This window comes from Homalodisca vitripennis, chromosome X (assembly GCF_021130785.1).
Source record: "Homalodisca vitripennis isolate AUS2020 chromosome X, UT_GWSS_2.1, whole genome shotgun sequence".
Lineage (NCBI taxonomy): Eukaryota > Metazoa > Arthropoda > Insecta > Hemiptera > Cicadellidae > Homalodisca > Homalodisca vitripennis.
In genome coordinates, this window is record NC_060215.1 from 162,002,712 (window position 1) to 162,029,091 (window position 26,380).

The 26,380-nt window shown below is 34.2% G+C and overlaps 1 protein-coding gene across 1 annotated transcript in view; it reads right to left on the reverse strand.

The window, feature by feature from the left end:
- Window positions 1–1,007: 1,007 nt before the first annotated feature.
- The window catches only part of LOC124369719 (alkaline phosphatase, tissue-nonspecific isozyme-like), a 39,586-nt gene continuing 14,213 nt past the window's right edge, over window positions 1,008–26,380 (reverse strand). The window contains 3 exon segments of the mRNA XM_046827775.1: window positions 1,008–1,026; window positions 15,046–15,217; window positions 16,493–16,687. Of these exon segments, the coding sequence (XP_046683731.1) occupies window positions 1,008–1,026; window positions 15,046–15,217; window positions 16,493–16,687 (386 nt within the window).

Sequence of the window (26,380 nt, forward strand, 5' to 3'; positions counted from 1 at the left end):
TGAAAACACATCGGACAAATTTATATAATTTTGATTGCCATTGAGTGTTTCAAAGATCAAAGTATTAGTCGTGGGTCAGAGACTTCATAAATCATGCTCTCTCCTTACTCACCGAACAGCTGCTGACTGCTAACTTTCTTCTTCAGTATATACCGTTGTAATGTCTATAAATAATACAGGTGTTAACCTTATTTATGCTATCTTCTGAGAGCGACTCATTAGTGACATGTACTGTGATATCAAACACTTTTGTACAACTTTATTTTATATCAGAAACATAAAATTGGGTTATGAGGTATTTCAGTGAATACTTGACTAAAGATATACTGTTTGTGCCATTATTTTTGCTATCTTCTGAGAGCGACTCATTAGTGACATGTACTGTAATCTCAAACACTTTTGTACAACTTTATTCTATCTGGGAAACATAAAACTGGGATATGAGATACTTCAGTGAATACTTGACCAACAATATACTGTTTGTGACATTATTTCCTTCAGGTGTTACTAAACTTTCCCCATGGCCAGAATTCCACACTAGCTCCTCAAGGCGTATTTTGTCTGCCACGCTTGGTTCGTTACAGATAAAGAGAACAATCACGTTCGTACAAAAAGGTTTACATTGCTATATTACTTAGTAGGTGTTCTACTTCCTACAAACCTCTCGTCGTAAAGAGGTTCAGTTTTATCCACAATATTAGGGGCGATTTTGTCACTTAAATGTATCTACAGTATTTAACCTACTGTTATCAACTAATTGTATCTTATTATTCCTTTTCCTTTATATGTGATTGATTTATGACTATATTAAATCATTTTTCTGATTAATAGTGTTTAAATGCCTAAACAATTGATTTTATACGTAATATAAATAACCAATTCTTATGTTTACGAGTAGACTAATCAATATGTCATGACTAATACGCAGGTTTGCCGGTTTTCAAATAGTGAAATACTGCTAACCCATTTAGAGCCATGAATACCTGTCAGAATTTCAGACATATTGGTCAAGTTGATAGATCATACCTGGAATGTACAAGAAAACATTATTTAGTTCACATATAATTTGTATCGATTTGAACAGAGTTTTGTTGTTTGTAAATACCACGGCTTATTATAAATTGCTTGATACATAGTATTGAGTACATTTTGATGTAATCTCTACGGTTAAATAAATAATCGACAGGCTTAAAACAATACAAAAGTTTTAAAGATTGCTTACCATACAACATGCTAGAGTGGTTAGATACTCTTTCCATGTGTATTTTTATTTCAGACACATTTTACTAACTCCTACTAAGTTTTCATTACTAAATAACTGTTATCAATTCGTTTTAAATGTATTACAAACAAAAAATTTTCCTTTAATTATCTATCATCACATATTTACCCCCATTTCCGTGTGTTTACCACCACCGTTGTTCTGTATACAGTTTTATTCAGTTACTGAGACAACAAAGTATTATGTTTCATCGTTTATAAGAACATAATTATTGATTTTCTAAAAATGGTAACTATATTAAATGCTTTTTTTCTCTAGGATATAGTAATGTTTATCAGGAAGTCATAAACCGACGGGTTCATTTTTACCACCAATACTGAAATAAGTTTCAAACCTCCTTTCAAGTGACTTTAGACCTCGCGCGGGTCATCGATTTGCGATAAGATAAGACAGGGACGCACACCCTTTATCAGTTACCTAATATACAGAAAACAGACAAAATAATACATTGCATATCAGTCACATTGTGTCGTAGCGAATTAAAAGAATCGCATAAAATATCTTGGCAGAGAGTTAACGAATAAAAACCTAAAAACATATCTGATAGTTATTTAATTACCAATATTACTAAGAGAAAGAGTAAAAAGCATCATATGGCTCATAATTATAATCTTTATTACTCGAGGTTTGAAATCTTTAATGTTTAAATACTCCTATAGTAGAGAAAGGCGTAATAGATACTAGTAGAGATACAGTCGTATATGCAGTAGAGAAATATTAGTAGATAATAGTAGCTTAGTATATAATAGAAATCGAGAACCAACCTCGGGAGTGTAATTAATCAAACTTCCTCTGACTCAGCACAACAGTGAGGTGCAGCGCTTAAACTGAACCGAGAGTCACGAACAGATAAATTATCTCCGGTCACACAGATCAACCGCTGAACTCAAAGTGGCCGTTAATGTTAAAATTACTTAGTTTATAAACTTAATAGTATCAAGGGGATATATCATTTATACCCAGTTTTATCGCTCAGTTATTGCTTACTATAGGGTTAAAAGTTATTTATATTGAAAATAAGTGTACTGTGTACTATATAGGAGCTCTGATTGCACTTTAAACTAGAGAGAAGTGCTATCTGTAGTTAAGGTGTCTCTGATGTCAAAACTGCAGGAGTCAAGTCTGAGACTGCATCAGATTTCAGATGATGTACTAAGAGGAAGGTGCTTTAGTTAAATTCAACATTCTTCTTTTTTATGTTTATAGAAATCCAAAAGTACTCCGTTTTATGGTTCTGCTTGTTATGTAATTGTTCTAAGTTTAAAATAAGTTCATAAAACATTTCAAGAGACAGATAAGGTTTATCACACCAATCGCCTATAAAAAAGAAGCATAATTATAGTAATACTAGGAAATATATAGTAAGATGAAGGTTATTTCACTACCAAAATAACTCTGCTTATCCTTCGTGCACACATTCACTGTACGTGTCATTCATTTTCCAGAAGAATTTTACATTTAATCTCTCTAAAATTCATACCTATCTTTGGTAGCACCTCACCGTGTGTGTTATGCATTATACAGAAGGATTATACATTTAATCTCTCTACAACTCATACCTTTCTTTGGTATCACCTCACCGTGTGTGTTCTGCATTCTACAGAGGGATTAAATTTAATACCCCTATATCTCAAACTTATTCATAGTGAAAACACTCACTTTATGTGTTCGGAATTCTACATTTCTTATCCTAATTAGGCAATCTTATCCTTACTGCAAACCTCACTCTATGTATTCTTTAATGTTTAGAGGCAGTAGTGATATTTTTAAATTGCAGAGTTCTTTTTATTAAAATACTGTTTTAATTAATGAAACGTACATAATGGTGTTGTAAAATCTAGATAGTGTTTTTGTAAATCACAAGAATATGTATTTTATCCATGTTGACTGTGTAAATCCATTATTTGATAGTTAAATCTGTTAAGATATAGCTTTTGTTAATTTTGCTGTAGTTTAATCATATGTACAGTCCTGCAGAAAAGCCACACATACATGCAGATTGAGCGAGTATATTATTATTTCTAATGGTTCTTGCGAACTCAGCGAAAATTTTATATCCAAATATAAATTATACAGATAATATACATCATAAATATTTACTATCAGATATATCGAGCAATACTTATTTTGTGTATGATGTTTAATACATCGGTTAATATACAGGTTGACCCGAAAATTAGTAAAAGCCCAGAGATAGAACACCCCTAAAGGTACTTAAAGAACCTGAAAAATCTTATCCGGTTTTTTGTAAGTTATCATTTTGTTATATTTTTTACTAAACTATTGACTATGACAACGTTCTTGACTATACCTACGTAAATAGTTAAGATAATGCCTTAAATTTCTTTTCGACACTACCTGACTGGTTAATGTATCTAAAGCATACAAACTTGTCATTATACATCAATCCATAGTTCTTTTAAAAATCATAGAATGTTATAAAATGTGAAAACCTTACTGACTTTAAAATCTTTAAAAGCAAATGATTAAAAAATCTTATTAATTTTTCTCAGATATAATTTCAAAACATATAAACCATTTCAACTATTTATTCAAAAAATAAGCCAATGCTATCTCAATTACATCCACAACGCATAGAGCTGAAAATTTAAATTTAAGTGAGAGAAGAAAGTTTATTAAAACTCAATGATACATTGCTTTTGACATGTTTTATTGGTAAAAATTACAAAAACAACTACGACCTTTGCGCTTAAATAAAATTCTATTTATTATCACCTAAAGGTGCTCTGTAACTAGGCTCTTACTTACTAAATTTTGGGACACACACACACACATATATATATGTAAAGGGTGTCCCGTATTATATATATATATATATATAATACATATATATATATATATATATATATATATATACAGGGTGTATATTATGTGTATATTATGCTGTATATATACGCTGTATTATAAAAATCCAGAGTTTGAATAATTTTATGACCGGGTTTTAAGTGCTATAACTGTATTTGAAGATAATAATTAATTTCCTTGTGAATCGCAAGTCCAGTAATTAAGTTACATTATTGTTACTGAGGGCTGTTGTTGATTTAAACTCTCCGCATGCTATTTTGTATGAAACAAATTTAGACATGCTATTCGTAAGTACAGTTAAACCAAATTGGATTTCAGCGAATAACTCTATGACTAACGTAGCACAAACATAATTTCGAGAACTTTGTTAAATGTACTATAAATTGCAATTTAATTCTGATATATAAATCTTACTTTGCTTTGAATTTCACAAACAGACCAAAATCAAATTGAGAATAAAAACTTTACTCGTCCATCAATCTGTTTTGACATCAACTTTGTCAAACTCATGTTTCATTCAATATGTTACACACTGAACTAGTCTCAATCAATGCATACGTAATTATCAATAATCAGAGAATTATTAGTAACAGCGCGTCGGTTATCCCAGTATTACCGTAAGCTTATGTTACAGAATCAAAACACGTTATATTATATATATTGTATCAGATATTAATAATGTATCTATATTCACCACGTAACATCATTTCTACTTGTTTTATCAAACTTAATATACCACTTATACTGGGCTCACCATAGTGAGTTTATTGGAACTGCCATTTGAAACGAAAATAATAATACTAATATATCAACAGTCTAATGTTGTTAGTTAAAAATCTGTGCTAAACATGAGAAATCATTACAACTAACAGAACACTTTTTATTAGTTAATTGTATATTTTGTAAGCGTTACGTTTCTTAAACATTGCTTTCTAGTTATATATTTGTATAATTATTACAGAATAATTAGCACACTTGCTATTTTATACTTGGTAACAAAACTTTCTCAAACTGCTTCCGTCATTTTTTAATTAAATCAACAGAATTACAAATTTACCAATATCCATTCTGTACCCGGCTCAGGAAAAATTAAGCATACGACCAACCGTGGCTTATAACTCTCCGTCATCCACTGTCAAGATCGACACCTCATCAATTTTAAGATAACGTTGGCGCTAAAACACATTTGCGACAAAAGTTTTTCACGTGCTCCAGAAAGCACAGATAATACACCAACTTTCGTTGGAGCTTAAATGGGGCCCCATTATGTTCAAAATTATGAAAATATATCTAATATCTTTTCCCTTTAAAGGTAAAAACCAGCAAAAAACTAATTCAAATTCAAAAATATTTTCGAAAATACAGTTTTATTTATTGCATAATTTAATTAAGGTGCTGGCAGTGTTAAAACTTATAAAACGTCAATACGAGTATTTACTATCACTATTCATTACACATGCATGCACAATTTTTATTATTTCACATTGTGGTATTATTTACACATCGGTATTTGTTATATGAATGTTATCTTTCTTTGTGTCTCTGTGGCGAAGAGAACTTACACAGTGCAAATACTAACTATGAGATGGATTCAACGTGGACTAGTCTTACACAGGGTAAATACTAACTATGCGATGGATGAAACGTGGACTCGTCATACACAGTCTAAATACTAACTATGAGATGGATTAAACGTGGACTAGTCTTACACAGGGTAAATACTAACTATGAGATGGATGCAACGTGGACTAGTCTTACACAGGGTAAATACTAACTATGAGATGGATGAAACGTGAACTCGTCATACACAGTGTAAATACTAACTATGAGATGGATGCAACGTGGACTCGTCATACACAGTGTAAATACTAACTATGAGATGGATGAAACGTGAACTCGTCATACACAGTGTAAATACTAACTATGAGATGGATGCAACGTGGACTAGTCTTACAGAGGGTAAATACTAACTATGAGATGGATGAAACGTGGACTCGTAATACACAGGGTAAATAATAACTATGATATGGATGAAACGTGGACTCGTCCCACAAAGTGTAAATACTAACTATGAAGATGGATGAAACGAGTACGTCGTGTTTCACCAACACAAATAAAGTATTTAAAATGGCCGCGGAGTTCCAGCATACGTTACATACCGAGGCCGCGCCGCCACATAATATCGAACGGAGGATACGTTGTAAATTGTTACGTGCAAAATTTCCAATCTCTCTTCCAGGTATTCTGATGAAATAAATGTTTTTTGTAGTGGTTAGTTTAAAGGGTTTCACACATAATTCTTTAACCAAATAGGGAATAATTCTTAGTTTAGAGTTTTGTGCAAATATATCTTTTAAATGCAATTCTCAAGCATTTAAATTTACATTTAGACATTTAATACCGCACGGTACTACTCACGTTTTCAAAGAGCTACTTGACTCTGGGAGTATGTTTTACTATCTCTAAGTGTGCTTTTGGTTACTCATCGCTTCAGCTTCTCTCGCCAAGTTATGGGTATAGCATTGCTATATTTAGATGCCAAAACTCCAGCCATGCCTTGGCTACCCAATATCTTTTCCATATATTGGGCAAAATATTCGTGCAACTCCCTAGAGTATAAGGGTTTCAGAAAACCAAAGCCTACACTCTAGCTACCTCACATTTCACCTACCAGGAGGTACTGACGTATTTCTTGGAGGATTATTTCCCCAAATACTTACTAATAAAAGTTACTCTCTTAGTTAAAACATGCTCCATGCTCTTGGATTCATTTTTGTTTTTTTGATCACGGTATAAAACCCGATTATTCTTGTCCTAGCTATCTCATCTCGTCTTATTCCACTTTCTGTGCTCTTAAAAACTGGAAGTGCAACAGTCTCTTATAAAGTTCTGGTAGCAACCAGAACCCCTTTCATAACAAAAACAGTCGACACAAAGAGAAACTTTGTAATCGACTTTTTTACTCAACTAATACTAGAGGACATGCCAGACGTTATGTCAAAAGCAAGCAACCTCTCCTCGGAACATTACACCTCACTGCGGAGCGCGTAGATTACACTCTCTAGAAGCTAAGTTTCGTCCTCAGCCTCACTTCCATGACCTCTGCATTAATATCCTCTTTGGAACATTACACCTCACTGCGGAGCGCGTATATTCCACTCTCTACAAGCTAAGTTCCGTGCTCAGCCTCACCTCCATGAACTCTGCATTAATTTCTTCTTTGGAAAATTACACCTCACTGCGGAGCGCGTAGACTCCACTCTCTAGAAGCTAAGTTCCGTGCCCAGCTTCACTTCCATAAACTCTGCATTAATTTCCTCTTTGGAACACTACACCTTACTGCGGAGCGCGTAGATTCCACTGTCTAGAGGCTAAGTTCCGTGCTCAGCCTCACTTCCATGAACTATACACTTATTTCATAAATATAAATCGCTTGGGTATATGGCGTCAGTCAGGATAACCCCTCTAACTGCGCCACAAGAGACTTCTAGCGTCTTAACAAGGTAACCATCCCATTTGGTGGCATGGTCCTAAATGGCTCTCTCTTCCTCATGAAAATGTCAAACCCCTTGTTGAACTCCTGTAGATCATACTCTAGACACAGAGAAACAAAGATTACATCTGCCTCTCTGTATTTACCGATACTCAATCAAGTAAAATTGGGGACTACTAATTTATCGTTCTTACAATGTGTAATAGTCTTGAGATTCATACACAATTTTACACAAGTAAAAAAGCTCCTTGAAATATTTTCTTCACAAGAATTGAACTCGGCTCAATGCCAAACAGTGAAGTGTGTACAAACATTAATTTTTTTGACGACGTTAATAGTTTGATGGGAAAACAGAATTGACTTGTTAACCAATGGCCCAGGAAGACTTATTTATAAATACAGTTCTCTTAACGCGACATTTTGAAGTAACAAATTTAGACCAAGACGAAGAAATTGAAAAGAGGTATTTCCAGGAATTACCTATATATTTTGTGTTCTAAAATGTTTTATTTCATACCTATTCTCCAGGATAAAAAAAAGTGTATATTTAAGTTTCAGTCAGTAATCCTGACTCTTCCTTCTACTTTATAACGCTTCGGTATGTATACTCTATGTAATCCACGAGGAGATTACTTTGTGACTAGTTTATTACCCACCGCATTGTTTTATACTACACCGTATACCCTAAAAGATGTTTCTTCCATAAGTTGTATTATTGTCACAATTATTAGCTTCTTTACAATTTATCAACATTCCGGGATTCTGTAGAAGTCATCTTTATTTACCCCAAAAATGAGCTTCTATTTGCACGGATAGAAACTTTTGGTTTTTAGTTTTCAGTAAACTAATGAGTTCGAAGGCATATTATATTTTATTTCTGTTTCCCTCTCTAAAGTGGGTGTAATTTTGTTTATACTCAAAATGTAAGCATGCTCTTTTTGTTATAGCAGTGGTTTTCGAAAGAGCTCTTTTGGCCTCTTTTGAGAAACTATATATATATATATATATATATATATATATATATATATATATATATATATATATATATATATATATATATATTTAAATATCTGATTAATTTTAATTACAGCTTACTGGGTTGCTTTAGGTAATCTGAATTAAAGCGACTGAAAATATCACATACTCCCTGATGAATTTACAATCAAATTTGCAAAAAATAAGTAATCAATTATTAAAACAGTAGTAAAGAGTACTAATTTAAATATAGCTAACAGTAGTCTACTTTGTGCAAATCAAAACTATAACATTTAGATATTCATCGTATTGGAAAATATCTGCTTAACATGTTAGGCCTGTAAGTTGTCAGTTTGTTAGTTCTTAAGTATTTAAAACTGTCAAAAGAGATTAGATCATGTGTTGGGAATATGCATGATGTGCTATTAACACTTTACCGTTGTAAGTGGTTCTTGATAAGGACATGAAAATTTCAGCATATCCTAATTCTAAGGAATATATGGCTAGGATCACAACTACCACCAAGATTCTCGGTTCACACAACATGAAAAAAATTTTATACCTGAAATGGTAGTACTAGCCATACACAGCCACAAGGAGATCCTGCTGTGTCGCAATTGATTACATCGAATTCAAAGCAATCGATGTGACTAATCAAGTGGTTGCCAGGTTTTCTACAATCTGATACTGTCTTTATAAAGTTGTTTCCTTCTTAATTAAAAAAATATCTTTACACATAACCACAAATTTAAAGTTCAGAAAATTTAGCAGGGAAGGTTTCAAATAACTTACTTATATTGAAATAAATATAACAATATTTAAAACTTTTATTATTGTGAGGCTTTTCGATAGAAAGGTTATCTTCGTCAGACACATTACAAAAGGTTTTAAATATCTGAATCTGTTGGCGCTGTGTAAAGCCTACAAAATACACTAGGAAATAGTTTAATTCTTTCTGTATAGATGTACTATTACAAGATGATCAGATACGGTACATGGCAAAAACCAATAAGTTTGATTAATGAAGTTAACAAAAATAACTAGAAATGCCCAAACACGATTTTAAAATTGGTATATTATATTAATAGCTATGAGAATCGTAGATATATGAATAACAATTTCAAATTTATCACTGAAACAAGCGCAAGAGAGACAAGAATAGCCTTACCAATGCTTCTTATTCCTCACCGCCGACCTCAATTTACAATAAACCATTTATCGTCACTGCTTGCCGAGAGTAGAATTCCTTTCCTAACCATACTGTCAGTAAGGTTGCAAATCTAAACCGGAATGGAGCTTTACTGAAAACTGCTAGAAAAGATGTCAGCGATGGGTCAGTTCGGGTAGGTCTATGATGACGGATGGAGTGGTAATGAAGGTGTATTCGAATGACTTATTGTTATAACTTTTCTGAACACCTTAATACATAAGAAATTTTTATTGTAGTAGTTTTAATTTACTTAAGAAATTTTAATAATGTATTAGGATTAATTTTCAGGCAGGCCCTTATAGCCCGAAACTCACCCTTTGTACAGCAAGTTACAAATAAATTCACTACAGTCATTGTAAAGATGTGTTTATTTTACCAGGCGAAGTTAGGGCTAAGAAGACCTCTCAAACACTTAACCTGGGGACCAAAGGCTTAAAAATTACTTCCGAACCACTACCAATGGCCGGGTAGGCGGGCTGCCTGCAAGGACATGTCACCTCGCTCAGCGGTCACCCATCCAAGCACCAGCCACGCTCGACGTTGCTTGATCCGGTTATCTTGCGATAACCGCCGTACCCGCTACACTACGCCATCGGCAATTGATATCATTGTCATTGATACTCAATGATAAAACCCCGCTTTTTGGTGTCCGGGCCATTTTATAATGCTGAAAGGTGTGTAAATGCCAAGCCCTGCATGCATACTAGACATAAAAGTTTATACTTATGTTCTACTTTTCAGATAACAATCAGAACTCTATAACTGACAAAAAACAATCAAAATCACTTAACGCAGTATATGTGTGTTTATTTCTAAATGTCACAATAAAGAAAAAAAAATATGTATGACTTTTTCAATAGCGAATTCCTGTACTTTAGTTTTTCCTTCTTTATGTAAATAATAAACAACCCAAACTAATTTCATTTCCATAGAAATACTATTTAGGTCACAGAAAACTTTTGTTAGTGAATTTTATGTAAAAATAACTGGGGAATAAATCTGTTTTGAAGTTTCTTCTTTTAGCTATTTAAGAGATGAATATCAAAAGTAAACAATTAAATATGCATCTTTACTGATTTACAAATGGATGAAAGAGAAATCAATCTGCCACCATGATGAATCCCATACGGAAAAGTGTTTAAAACAATTCTATGCAAATTTGGCTTAACTTTTATGAGATAAACGTGTAAAAAATAGTTTACAATCAATAAGTTCCATTTTTATGTCGATTCTACCATTCTACTGGATCCGAGAGTAGAATTGTATATTTTGAGCTAATACATCTTTACTTGGAGTATAGTGTAAGACCTTGGAACTGATTAAGTCAATATAAACTAAGTATAAATTTAAGGTAACGAAAAGTACTCTCAAGATAATCTGAAAGGTAAAAGGTGTAGTGTAAATATGCATTTGGGGACGCTTGAATTATTCACTGTACTCTATTTATGTCTTTGTAAAGAAGTTATATGCAGCCAACATAAAAGTTGTTTTAGCAATAGAACCAATATCTCCACTATTTACCACCATTGTGGATCTGCTTTATCCATCAGCTGTTGCTTTTTAGCATTGATTTATTTGGAAATTTGGATGAACTTTCTTGAACACATTGAAAACGAAACGAGTTTAGATACATCTAATAGGCTCATATTTAGGTATTGGTATCCTACATTACTGCCGGCTGTGCTTGAAACATTTCCAACTGAAATTATTCGTTTATTACATTTTATTTCCGTAGAAGTGTAATAAATCAGAAAGGCAACTCGAAGAAGTAAAATAAAATGGGCAGATGGCCGAACGGTCTGACACCGGAATTTGGATCTGAGTTAGAGATAGCTCAGGTTCAAATCCTGTGACCTTTGCATATTTTATCATTACCGGCGACCTTGTAATGATAAGGACTCTCCCCCCTTATCCTGTTTGATAACATCCTTACACAGGCCAGTGGAACATAAAGGCAGCCTAAATAAGGCTTAAAATGGGATTGGATTTTCCATAAAAAATAGACTGCATTAGGTGTATAACCAGATCCATTTTTTTAAATATCTCGAAACAAATAATTGTTTTAATTCATTATCAATTGATTTAAGTATTGAAATTATAGTTTGATTTAAACATAGATTACAATAAGACCAATAGATAGGACATCGGGTGCTCGCAGGTGAAGCCACTGCGGAGCGGCTAATACTCAACAATATGGCGGCGCGGGCGTGAGTCACCCTACTGAGGAGCGTCGCCTTGCACCCCCGCTCTTCACTTCGCCCTTGTCGAGCTTACTGTAGTCACCATACACTCCGCTTACTGACGCGTGTGCTTCCGGCGTGTTGCTAAACATCTTGTTGTTTACTCTTGTTTAACTTGTTTTTGTTGTAGATGATGTTGTCTTCACAAACACACAATGCCTATATCATGTGTTGCTTTTGGATGCTTCACTAAAAAGGAAAAATTAAACTTTCAACTAGAAGATTGTTTCTTCAGGATCAATTTTTTCAAAATTCGGACTGTTTGATAAAGCGTCAATAAACGAAGGTCAATAAACTAACATTTATAATATATGACTTAAAACCTCCTCCTCTTCTCAACTGAGTATTACAGATTAGTTACAATTAATTAACTGAGTTGTACAGTTGAAACTATATTTTATTGTACATTTAAGTAATTTTCCATACTTTATTATAATTCATCTATAAATCTTACTTATTGCCTTACTAATTGTATAATAAATGTTTACAGACTTAACAAAATATTTTATTAAACCTTTATACACTTTGTTACAATAATTATGTAAACAAACTTTAGATATTGTATTTTGGGATATTTTGAGCTGAAGGATTATAAGGTTTAAAGTCATGTTTCCCTCATCTAATAATTTACCCGCATATACAAACTTTGCTCATATTATAGTATATATATGCAAAAAATAAATAGCAAATAAACTCTTAGTTATTCTTAGTTTAGAGTATTGACTCAGATTGAATTCCTTCCTTAATTACATAACTTATGTGATTTTATTTGAAGTAATTACTGTAAAAAAGTACAAATAAAGGGTGTTCTACTCACTTTTTATAATATGCTATAATGTACGATACGAGGAAACAGATGACCCGGCACGGAGCGTTGAGCTCCAAGCGGTCGCGGCACTCGTAAACTAACGGCTCACAAACAATAACTTTCTGGCCAAACCATAAGAGCTAATTAAAAAAGAAAATATGTTCTGAAAACTTCAACTATTCAACAACATTTTCCACCGTTTTTAAACTTGCCTGACCAAAAAACGGCAAAAGTAGCAGCCGACTAACTTTTTTATGTCAAGTTTTAAAATGTAAACATAATTCTCGACTTTATTTAATTATTTAAATTGCAAAACTAATTTTTTTGAACATTTGAATGATACCACAGGCATCCATAGCTTATTGACTTCACTCATACAAAGTTTCAAAGTATTTTCTTTATTCTAAGTAGGGTAAATCACGAGTTGATTGAAACGGGAGAACTGAATTTTTACACTAATCGGAGCGTAGTTTTGAGTTTCTATCCCACGACAACATGGCGGACCTGGCTTCACCTGCCCCAATGTTGGCAAGATAGGCATAACCCATCTATTTGGTCTTATTGTAATCTATGGATTTAAACAATTGGATGACTAAAAAACCTCAAATATTGCAATTTTCGAATTACTTGGTCAGCAAGTAGTCCACTAAGGGACAATTAGGATTTCAACAAAACTAGAAAACTATTTTGTATTACGGACTGCAGTCTCATTAGATGTACATTTAGAATGTATAGAACACTTAAAACACTTGGAAACGCTACTTTAAAGTAATTAGAATCTCATTCTGAACAGTTTAGCTTTTTAACCTATGAAAGAAAAAAGAATATTTTAACAATTGCTTCAAACTGTAATAGTACTGACATGAGACCATATATACAAGTAGACAATCCTATGTTAAAATTAGAGGCCGGCGAAAACAGCGCGCGGCCATAGTTCACTCTAGCAGATACCATATATACAAGTAGACAATCCTATGTTACAATTCAAGGCGGCGAAAACAGCGCGGCCATAGTTCATTCTAGCAGATTCCATACATACAAGTAGACAATCCTATGTTACAATTCGAGGCGGCGAAAACAGCGCGGCCATAGTTCACTCTAGCAGATTCCATACATACAAGTAGACAATCCTATGTCACAATTCGAGGCCGGCGAAAACAGCGCGGCCATAGTTCACTCTAGCAGATTCCATACATACAAGTAGACAATCCTATGTTACAATTCGAGGCCGGCGAAAACAGCGCGGCCATAGTTCACTGTAGCAGATTCCATACATACAAGTAGACAATCCTATGTTACAATTCGAGGCCGGCGAAAACAGCGCGGCCATAGTTCACTGTAGCAGATTCCATACATACAAGTAGACAATCCTATGTTACAATTCGAGGCCGGCGAAAACAGCGCGGCCATAGTTCACTCTAGCAGATAACATATATACAAGTAGACAATCCTATGTTACAATTCGAGGCGGCGAAAACAGCGCGGCCATAGTTCACTCTAGCAGACTCCATACATACAAGTTGACAATCCTATGTTACAATTCGAGGCCGGCGAAAACAGCGCGGCCATAGTTCACTCTAGCAGATACCATATATACAAGTAAACAATCCTATGTTACAATTCGAAGCGGCGAAAACAGCGGGGCCATAGTTCACTGTAGCGTATCTATTCTGTAAACAAGTCGTAATTCAGTCCAGTCAAGTAGGAAAAGAACCGAATCACTGTCACTCTTCACCGCCCATCATGTATTGTACGTGCCGGAGAGCAACTTCTACCCTACCTCTCTTATCACACACCTACCATAAAAATACCAAGGCGTCTTCATTGTATTGATGGTCTTACCTTTTAGGAAATATTAGACACGACGCCATTTCGGGTAGGATAAATCTTTTGAGGTCCGGTTTGTAAAATCGAGTTTTACTATAAAGGCCTTTAACTGTATGTACATCTTTACTTATACTCTCATTTTATACCACTCTTTCATAGACTCAGAAACTATTTTAACGATCATTATGAAAGCTTCTATGCATATTTGCATTTTTACACATAGAAGGTTTCTATGCTATGCCTATTGATGTACGAGTAACTCACCACCAGGCAGCGCTGCTAAATAAAAGTTTTTTAAAGCGCCTGCATATTATAAACTGCAATAAGGATATAGTTATAAATTGCGAAACACTATTTGAAGGCGCTAAGTTTTGATGAACCAACTCATCCTCACCGGCGTGTGCCGCCCATTGCCGAGACGCAGCGGACCCGTAGACGGAGTTGACACTGGTGGTGTTGGCGGGGATCGATCTTGGAGCAGCGTAGCCCGGGCCGTTACCATACAGCAGGGTAGAGTAAGGCAAGCCGTCCATGTCTGACACCTTGGTGTCGGTTCCTGCAGAAAGAAGGTCATCTCTACACAGACATTTGGTGTATTAGATGTACAAGTATCATGCACAACTACATATAAACTGTCTATTACCTATTTACATACGTTAATTGTATTGAAGTTTGATTACATTTTAGATACATGACATTTGTATTACAAGCCCCGTCTGCATTGTTTGTTAAAGCAATCTACAAATTATTGTTGGGAAAGAAGTTTAAGATTTATGATTAAACAGGATAAACATACATTTAAGGTGTCTCAATAACGCGTTCGTGTTTCGCTCGATTGATATTGTTTAATGAAGAAAGTAAAGGCTAGACTCCTATCCATGTCCAGCAGTTAACTTGCGGAAGTGTTTAAGTTTTCAATTATTTCAGCCATCAGTCAGCGCCTGGTTTGGTAGATATTGTGTAGTCATGCTATACTTTCATACATTGCCAGCCATTACTTTCGTACTGTTATAGCTCTTACATATTTCAAGCATCAGTCAACGCTTAGGGATATAAGCCCTTTTAATCACTCCAAGGCTATGTTTTTGCAACCACTGAAAACTAACCTCAATATCACATAAAGAGCATTTTCTTCCAGGAATTTACATACAGACAATTTTGTGTTTTACTTGAATACTAAAGTAACATTTTCAATTGGTTAGTTTTAACCAGTAAAAGCTGGATGTTTAATGTAAATAAATTTGAATAATTGACTTTGAAAGTACGTATTAAGTAAATTATAATCTCAAAAATTTAATATTTTTAGTATTACATTAATAACATTGCCCACGTCACGGCTAGTGTTCTCATTTACTCGAATTAAAATGATATTTTAAGAAAATATATTTTCTTTAGTATTTAATATTCAGATCTCTTTCATCAGACGTAATTAGTTTCTGTTATAAAAGGCAACATTGGGCGATGATGATACATATAGCATTCCTTTGAATAACTGCAAATTGCTGGATAATACAGTCCAAGAAATTTCTAACGATTTAATTCAGAAATTTATGTATTCCTGATTCAGTATAGCATTCTAAAGTATTGAAAGCCTAGCTTACAAAGATATTAAAAATCTTATGAATCTACCTCTTTGAAAGTCTGTTTATCAATTACAATAATTTATAATTACTACCAAAATGTATTACAAGATTTAAGACAGTACTCTCCAAATGTAGGATTCGAGTGTTTCACATGATTCATGTGATATAAACCAATAAATCACACAGATATTTCGTGACACATTTAATGAATCCAATAAAAAGAGACAATTGCCAGTATAAATCTGCACCTAGTATAGGGTTGCCGAGCGGAGTGGACAGTCCACCGAACGTAAGAACGTTGGAATGGTCTGAAGTGACAACTGTAAAAGTCTCCAGCGGGTCCGTGACTGACAGGACCTCTAGCAGCGAATCCTCGAGCACCAAGGTCTCCTCCAGGGCTCCTTAAGAATTGTTGTAATGGTGAGCGTCATCGATCCTACTACCTGCAAAATCATTTGGCTCACTACAGATAAGACTTAAACTTGCTCATTTTTATAGACAGTGGATAAGGTTATTTCCTTATTCTAATATATTGCTCTATTAAATGTTGTATTAACGTAGTTTGGAAAAAAAGGTTTTGTGGATTTTATATGAGTTAGATGAGGAAAATTTAGTTAATCTGATATTGTATTTTATCTCCTATCATGATGTTATCAACATCTTGTACCAACACCCTTTAAATTGCTTCTTAGGATGATAAAAAAAGTTACAACTCAAAGACGCCTCTGTTTACTATAGAATTAGGTCATCTCTTCTGGAGAGCATTAGTTTGTGACTTCTAATAAACACCAATTTGCCTAATCCATAGTTTTCTCAACGCTATTAATATTATATCGTTTAATTTGATTCCATTCTAATTTTATTAACAAAATATATTAAAATCTTTCGTTAAGTTTAGATCATAGGTAAAGATATAGTGTGTTGCCAATTATACTTGCCCCCTCCCCACCACCTACACACACACGCACACGCACTCACATACACACAACAGTTATTTATGTCAAGTCATTCAAAAGTTTTAAAAATTAGTTTTAAATCATTATATTATTACCATGTACGATGTATCCTTTAAAAACACCGATATTCGTGTTTATTAAAGGAATAACATTAATATATCTACATAATTTAATATTTATATACCTCATAAAAGAAAAGAAATATTAAGTTGAGATATTTTTCTTGATCAAAGCTAGCGTCATTACTAAAAGGAAATATTTTCATTTATAAATATATAAAACTGTTATAATAATTAAATAGATGGAAAACGAAACGACTAAAACGCCATAAACAGCGATGAAATACATAGTGACATTTGTAAAGCGCAAAACTACGTTTATTTCATATATATTAAATATTTAGCAATAAAAATAGAAATATTGAAATCATGAATATGCTTCACAGACCTGAGATACTACTGCTGCCTTGGCTTTGTCTCTTAAAAGTATCACACACGTTAAAGTTCACCCTGATTAGGCTAGACACGTAGGAAAGTGAAGCACCACAAATTAAATTTCAACATATTGTGTTGGCTTCCGTATGAATTGAAATGAAGTCAACGTAACGCAACGGAAACTTTGTCTCTTTAAAAGGAAATTGGACAATGAAACAATATTAAAGAGGCCCATTTCCGTTTCCTTTGTTACCCCCAACTTCTGCCTTGACGGTTGTCGTTTACAATTGACCTCTGGTCAGTTCCCAGTGGTTCAGTCGCAGAACTGTTGTGAGCTATTTACTTTAGTTTGATTTTAATAGCTTTTTTATTAAGTACATGTTTTATAGATAAGTGGGCTTGGAGTTGACACACAACATAATTGTTATGATTCCTGACTTATGCGTGTCAAAAGCTTTGGTATGATTTGCTTATTTTTAAGTACATTGTAATTATATGTTAGGTTAGTAGTTCACCTGAGCAAGAGATTGTCTTTCAGATATCGAAAATTATTGTCACTGATTTAATATATCACTACATGATGGCAAGTTTTCATAGAATTAATTGTTCTTACTACAAATCCAATACACAACAAATACAAATACAATTTTAAACTCTCAACCGTTCACAAATGAAGAGACTTTCATCCGGTATTTATAAAATATAGTCATTCAAAGAGATTCTGGCTAATGTCTGTGATATTTAACATAATAAACTCTGACACTGTAGAAACACCAACTTACTGAGTACGGTTCTTCTGTAGAGGAAGGTCTTCATTTATTTACATACAAGGGTGCACAGAATACTAATTTGTTTCCTTTAAACAATAATGGAAGAAATTGTAAGTACATTAAACCACTTCACAAAAAATATATAAGTAGCTATTTTGATACAATTCCTCAATTATTTTGAGTAGCTATTAGTTAGCTACATATATGTAGATATTTTGAGACAATTACTCAATTATTTTGAGTAGCTATTTGTTATCTGATCAATAAAATTACAATAAGCCAGATTACAAAGCACATAATTTATTTATAATCAATTACTCGTATCTATTTTAATTATTATATTGCTTCTAAATATCAACCATAAATTTAAATACTGTTTGTTAGTAAAGTAAAAGATAGTGTGTGGAATTACACTCATAGAATAGGTGGTCTGTTTATTTATTTTGTTTAAGATGGTGGATTGTGACAGGTATTTTTACGTCTGAATTTCTATGCATATTTGCATTCCAAAACTCATTAATTATACACTGTAAACTGCAAACTCCACTTGACAATATATTATACATACAAAGGATGGACAGGAGAATTGCATCTAAGAAACGTATGGCAAAATAGAATCGGATATAAAGTCGCTGATACGTTGAACATTTGGAGAACAAACTTCTATCTATGACAAATGCTAATAACAGTATTTTATTTTAAAAATTAAATACAATATTTTACTGAAATCGTTGAACAGTTAAACTAATTTACTATTTTGTATAATTAACAAAGAAGTACTATTAAAATTGAAAGCACAAATACAGGAATCGCTGACAGAGACACTTAAGTTTTGAAACGTTAGAGATAAAACCTTTATGTATAAACAAAGACTAAAAACAATTGACTGTAAAAACAGTACTACATGTAAATAAATTATATTCAGTTTTTTTTCAAAAGAAAAATACGGTACTTAAATCACAACCAACTCATTAGTATAACACAAAAAAGGAAAAGTTATTAATACAATCAATTATTCTCAATACATAATACAAAGCGTGCATTTAATATTATAGCACTGGAATACCTACTTAAATCTGTACTATTACTAGATCACACCACTGCCACTTTGAACATTGTTAACACTATTAAAATATTAAGATATTTCGATCTCGCCATGTTCAGTTAAAGCATGTTAAAACAAAACTCACACCTGGTTGGCAAATACTCACAAAACATCGCACTCGGAATGCATGATGTCACCATGGAAAAAATGAAAATGTAGTAAGTGCAGCGAAGGAGCCAAGAAGGCACTGGATTTGAATATTTCTGACTCGATGGTGGACGCTTGACACAGAGAGTGGGAAATAAGCTAAATTGAGGCAAACCATCTGGAACAATAGTACAGTTCGTGAGGCATGCGGCAAAAGAGGAATTCATCCAAAAACTGCTAAGGAACGTACTCCGGGTATGGGCCACATACGAGAACAACTCGCTGTCGAAGAATTCTCGCCATGACAAGGGCAGTCTGCAAAGAAAAAATACAAGTTTCTTTAGGTCCGGAGTGCACAAATCTTCTTTCGGAGAAAATGCAGCCGTATATCTAGTATCTGGAATACATGGAGTGGAGGCTAAATGGTTTAAAAACTACCTCAATGGAAGAAGTCAGCTGGTAGAAGTAGAACACACCCTGAAGAACACTATCACCTCAGTCAGATCAGACCTGCTTCCAATCCAAAGAGGAGTCCCACAGGGCTCAGTGCTTGGCCCCGTATTGTTTGTCCTATTCACAAATGACTTACCACAGTATCTCCAAGACTATGCGTACAGTGTAATGTATGCTGACGACACAGTGCTGCTAACAGGAAAGAAAAACACAGAAGACCTGGAAATTGACTCATATTGCACTGAATGTGGCTGCTGAATACTTCATAAAAATGACCTTGTACTTAATTAGTCTAAGACAAAGCAGATTGTTCTGGGAAGAAACAGAGAGAAAGTCTCGGAACTCCCCAACATCACAGTGACCAGCGAAGTGAAGCATCTGGGGATCATCATAGATGATAAGCTATCCTGGAATGGACACCTAGATAGGCTTTGTCAAAGACTGAGCTCAGCCATCTTTGTAATAAGGAGGATTAAGACCATCAGCACTCAAGCAGCCAGCAAAATCGCATACTATGCACTGTTTGAGTCACACCTAAGGTACGGCATTGTGGTCTGGGGAGGCTCAACAGCAAGAAATATACAGCGCGTACTGATCCTACAAAAGAAAGCCATAAGAACAATATCTGGGCTAGGCACAAGAGACAGCTGTAGACAGGTTTTTTAAGGACTTAGGGATCCTCACAGCACCCTCCCTTTATATCCTAGAGACAATACTTCATGCCTCTTCTCGAAACCTTCCAAGACACTATGATAGGCATGCTTACCAAACTAGAAATGCCACAAACTATACATTACCTCTACACAGGTCAGCACTCTATGAATCAAAGCCTACATACGCTGGAGCAAAATTTTTTAACAACCTCCCAGAAGCACTGAAGAGTATCAGCCGCAATCTGCTTAAGAAGAGACTGACAACCTGGTTGCTGGACCAATCATTCTACAGCCTGGAGGAGTTCCTGAATTGGAGAGAACATTAACCACAACTGCCTAACCTGGAAACTATTATTGACAAATTGTAAAATGCTTATACTGTTTGACACCAATTCAGATCTTGATGATCTTGTATTAAGTTCTATCAATAAATCAATAAATCATGATCAAGCTGATTTCAGTAAACTTTAAACCCCATAAGGGTAACAATAATCTATGTTTGAATTCACTGTATTGTTTAGATTTTGGTTTTTTCATGTAAATAGATATAATTAACATGTTTATATGTTTAGTTAAAACTAGATTACTTTATCTTTCATTGTGCTTAAACGTTTTACGTGATATAAACAAAAACATTGAGAAAATAGCAAATAATTAAATAATCATGATAATTTTAATATCGTTCGTCAAAACATAAGAAGAATAAGAAAAGATTTCTATATTTTTTTAGCTGAAATATTCTAGGCAAATTTAACTCGAGCAATAATAGTTATAAGGGAAATATGGATTATGTAAAATGAAAAATAGTTCTTTTGAATACCGAACTGTGTAAGTTTGATGCAGTTTTAATAAGGTTTATAAGGCTGGGGGATCATTTTATAATATGTGGTTCCAAATATTACAAAATCAAATCAAATTAGTGTTAGTAAACGGTATCTTTCAATTGCTTAAATTTTTATTTTATTCGTTTCTAAAACGTACGTAATATTCCTTTGGATTTTTTTATTTCGGTAATTAAATAGTTTGAAATTGTTTTTTGTTTTCAATTTTGGAAGAAGTATAATAATTGGCCCACCTATAAATTATCTTAAAACATATATCTTCTACACTAATTACCTTTTTAATTTCTTGTCATAAATTCCTTTTGTGATAAAGTTAGTAAAATTAACTAAACTAGGAAATTGATTAAACGCATTCATACCGATTTTGAAATAAGAAACCGAAACTGAAATAAAACATGAACAATTATAAAAGCCTTTTCGACTTAAAAAATCCAAATTTAAACAGCCGTACGCACTATTAAAATGACTAGTCACCTGAATCGTCATCTTTTGGTAGGAAGATCTTTCCCCTCAACACCACTGGTACCGGTCATCACTGTCACTCTTTAGCAGCCTCCCCGTCCCCAAGAGCCGCCTCCTGGCTGGTGTTAGGTCCTCGTTCACGTAGATAGAGTTGTGAGCCGCCCTGTCACCCATCCGATGATACGCATCAAACATAGAGTCCACGACGTCCATGCCCAAGGCCTTCCCTACCTCCTTAACTGCACTCAATACGTCCTCCTGAAGTTGCATAGGGACACCATATATTTCCACGAAATTCACTCTCGAGTACTTTCCATTCCCTTTACTCGTTTTTCCAAGAAACCCACCCTATTGCTCAGCTTTATATTACGTTTCAGAAGAATATCAGTGATCTACATAATCCCATTGAGCGCGTCATTTTCTAGCATTTGAGCAACCTTCTATTGCTATCTAGGTTTTCATTTAACAAGTCAATTTTTTATTAAAACTCTCTTCCTGACTTTTCTGACTTGTTTCAATTTTGAATACTTTCTTAGTGATGTCTTCCAGGGAAAGCTTACCTTCCTGGCCATCTACATCGACTCGCCGGCGCTTCCTTTTCTGCTCAGGTCAGTTTATACATCTCCAAGTACCAGCCGTTATACGCTCCATTTTGGCTTTGTTTAAATCTATACAAGTGCAATGAAACTCCTCACCGCACTTACAGCATGTCATTGTCTTCTTTTGTTTAAGGGGGTTCTTAAAATTTCCACAACTGGCCATTTTTCTAAAAGGAGATGAAAGTGAAAAGGTTCAAAACCCACCAATTAATATATTTGACCTGTTCGCAAAAACTAAAGGCTTTATAAGTTCAAGACAGGAGCACGATCTCACGACTATCCTTATCTGAACGCCGCCGACACAGCACTGTAACTATGTGCATAACCGATATAGGTAATGGAAATTTCATTACAGTTTTACTTCTTCTGCCGATAGTGGAGTATTGTGTTTTACCGACAATGCATGGAATTAATTAACTCACCTCTTGAACGAAGATTTATGTGCCATTCAATGGTGATAACGAACCGTTTGCTATAATTGTATCCAGAAGAAACTAAATTTATCATCTTAGAAATGGACGTACATGTTTCAAATAATATTCTAAAAAAATGTGCTGATTGTTGCTTTAACAGACATATTGCAAATTCGAATGTGTTCAGTTTGGGTATATTAACAATACTATATAATTATAAATTATTCTTGATAAAAAAATAAATTAGAAAATCATGTAAGAAAAATCAAATAGCCATAAGACATGTTTCTTTTCGAAAATTATTGTACAAGGCAACAACGCTGAGTATTTGATTATGAATTGTTTTACTGGTGTAGAACTAACTAGACTAATATGAATCCAATATTCATTCAAACTAAAGATATTTATGTATATTCTGAAGACTTTTTCCATAATAGTCATGTATGTTTTATGAACAAGAGCATTTATCTGTTCCAAAACTACAACTTACTTTTCATAAAATTTTGTTTTTGTTTTTTTTTTTTTGGGGACAAAACAAATTATAAATCGTATTCTAACAGATGTAAAATTAAATTTATCTATTTATGAAAAGAATTCACTTTTCGTTTAAAATATTAGTAATGCTCATTTTCACATTAATTACAACGCATGGAATCTCTAAATAGGCATTGCATTCACATACACGCAACAGTATTTGATGTCGAGTCATTCAATAATTATAGAAATTATTTTTAAATCATTCTATTATTACCATGTACGATGTATCCTCTAAAAATACTGATATTTGTGTTTATTAAAGTAATAACATTAATATTTCTACATAGCGTAATATTTTTATTTATTTATAACAGAAAAGAAATATTTAGTTGGGATATTTTTCTTGATCAAAGCAAGCTTCATTACTAAAAGTAAACATTTTCATTTATAAATATATAGAACTGTTCTATAATTAAATAGATGAAAACCGAAACGATTAATACGACAGTAAACAGCAATAATATACTTAGTTACATTTTTTTAAAGCGCAAAATTATATTTATTTCATAGAAAATGTTTAAATCATGTAAATAAGCTTTACAGACCTGAGATACTACTGCTGCCTTGTCTTTGTCTCTTAAAATATCATACACGTTAAAGTTCGCCCTGACTAGGCTAGACAAGTTTAAAGTGAAGCACCACAAACTAAATTTCAACATATAGTGTTGCTTCCGTACGAATTGAAATGAAGTCACACATCGGAAACTTCATGTCTTTAAAACGAATATGAACCAATAATAAAGAGGCCCATTTCCGTTTCCTGTGTTGCCCCCAACTTCTTCTGCTTTGACGGTTGTCGCTTACAATTGACCTCTGGTCAGTTCCCAGTGGTTCAGTCGCAGACCTGTTGTGAGCGATATTATTCAGTTTGATTTTAATAGCTTTTTACCAAAAATAAAATGAAATCGTACAGAAATATTCTGGCTTATGCCCGTGATATATAACAGAGTAAACTGTAACACTCTAGAACCACACCTTACTGAAAACGGTTCTGCTGTAGAGAAAGTTCTTTGTTTATTTACATAAAAGGGTGCACAGAATAATTTAAACTATGCATGGAGACTAGAAGCGTGTCCTCACTTTAACGTACTCGGTACACAAGGCTTTGTTTATTGTTTAAATATTCAGCAAAGGAGGCCAAAGTAAACTCACCCGAATCCAGATATCTCATTATCAAAAGTCAATCAGTAAATTTAATCAGACTAATAATGTAACTCGATTGTGATTCCCTTGTATTCCAAATCAAATCAAATCAAACCTTTAATTGCTCGCAACAATTTGTTCACATTGAATGGCAAAAGTCATAATTATTTCTAAATTTTAAACTCTCATACCACACAACTACCACACTCAAACTTACATAATTTTTCGTACATTCCAGTCTCGTTCATCCTTCGCCAATTTCAACCCACGTACAGCGCTGGACTCAGTTATCGAATTGGGCGGTCTCCCAGTTAAACGCCAGAAACTCGTCAACGCTGTAGAATTACGCCTTTGACACCAGAAAGCGCTTAAGACGACCTTTTGACGCCTTGGGCGTTTGGGCGTTTTCCATAGAATTTGGCAATCTGTTGATGAAGTGAACACCTGCCTGCGAAGGCAAATGCTCATAAACTACCGTTCTGTGTGTTCCAGTTCGGTAGTTATCTCTGCCTCTAGTCTCATACCCGTGTCACGTCCCCTGGTAAGGGCACATTTAGACAAACAGAACAAAGATGTTTCTAAAATGTAGAGACTGGGCAAAGTCAATAGTTTCAAATTTTGGAATGCTGTCCTGCACGACTCTCTGAAATTCAACTTTGCGATAATACGAATCGCTTTTTTTTGTAGTTTGAACACCCTCAGGAAATTATTGCCTGCACAGGCCCCCCACAACACCACCCCATAGGAAAGGTGAGAGTGAATTAGCCCATAATATGCCGCAATCAATACCTGACTGGGGCAATACCGGGCCAAGGACCTCAAAACATATATTCCTGAGGACAGTTTGGTACACACATGGTCAATGTGATTATTCCATATCAACCCTCGATCGAGGAGTATTCCAAGGAATTTTGCGGAGTAGACTTCTTCCAATATGGAATCTGCCAACATGACAGCTGACCCACATTGGGAGTCTACTGGGCGCAGTGCGAAATTTAGCACGTTGGATTTCGAAGAATTTGTTTGAAGGTTGAGGCTATTGAAATATTGAACACAATTGTTGATATCGACAAAGGTTTGTAGTTCCAAACCTTCTTGTGATTTATCTCTGAAACAGAGAGTCGTGTCATCAGCATACTGCACGATTTTCCCATGCAGCAGCGATGAATGTACGTCGTTGACATACAACAGGAAAAGGATTTGGCTGAGTATAGAGCCCTGGGGAACTCCATAACTCAGTTGCATTGGTTTGGAAAATTGGTTTGAGATCTGAACCACTTGAGCTCTCTGACTTAAAAATGATTTAAGCCATAAGAGCGGCACGCCTCTGATGCCATGAGATTGTAGTCTGTCAAGCAGTATTTCATGGTCAACGCAGTCGAATGCTTTAGACAGGTCAAGGAACACACTTAATGTGTGATCCTGACGTTCTAGCCCCTCTACAACCATATAAACCAGACTCACCACTGCGTCTATTGTCGATTTTTTTTCCTGAATCCAAATGGGTGTTCAGAAAGCTGGTTGTTTTTATTTAAGAAGTAAGGCATTCTCGCTCGAAAAAGTTTTTCAAATATTTAGCTTAAATAGGCAAAATTGAGACGGGTCGATAGTTATTTATTAAACAGTTATTTATTTTCTTTCTTAAAAATTGGATGCACTTTTGCAATTTTTAGGAGTGAGGG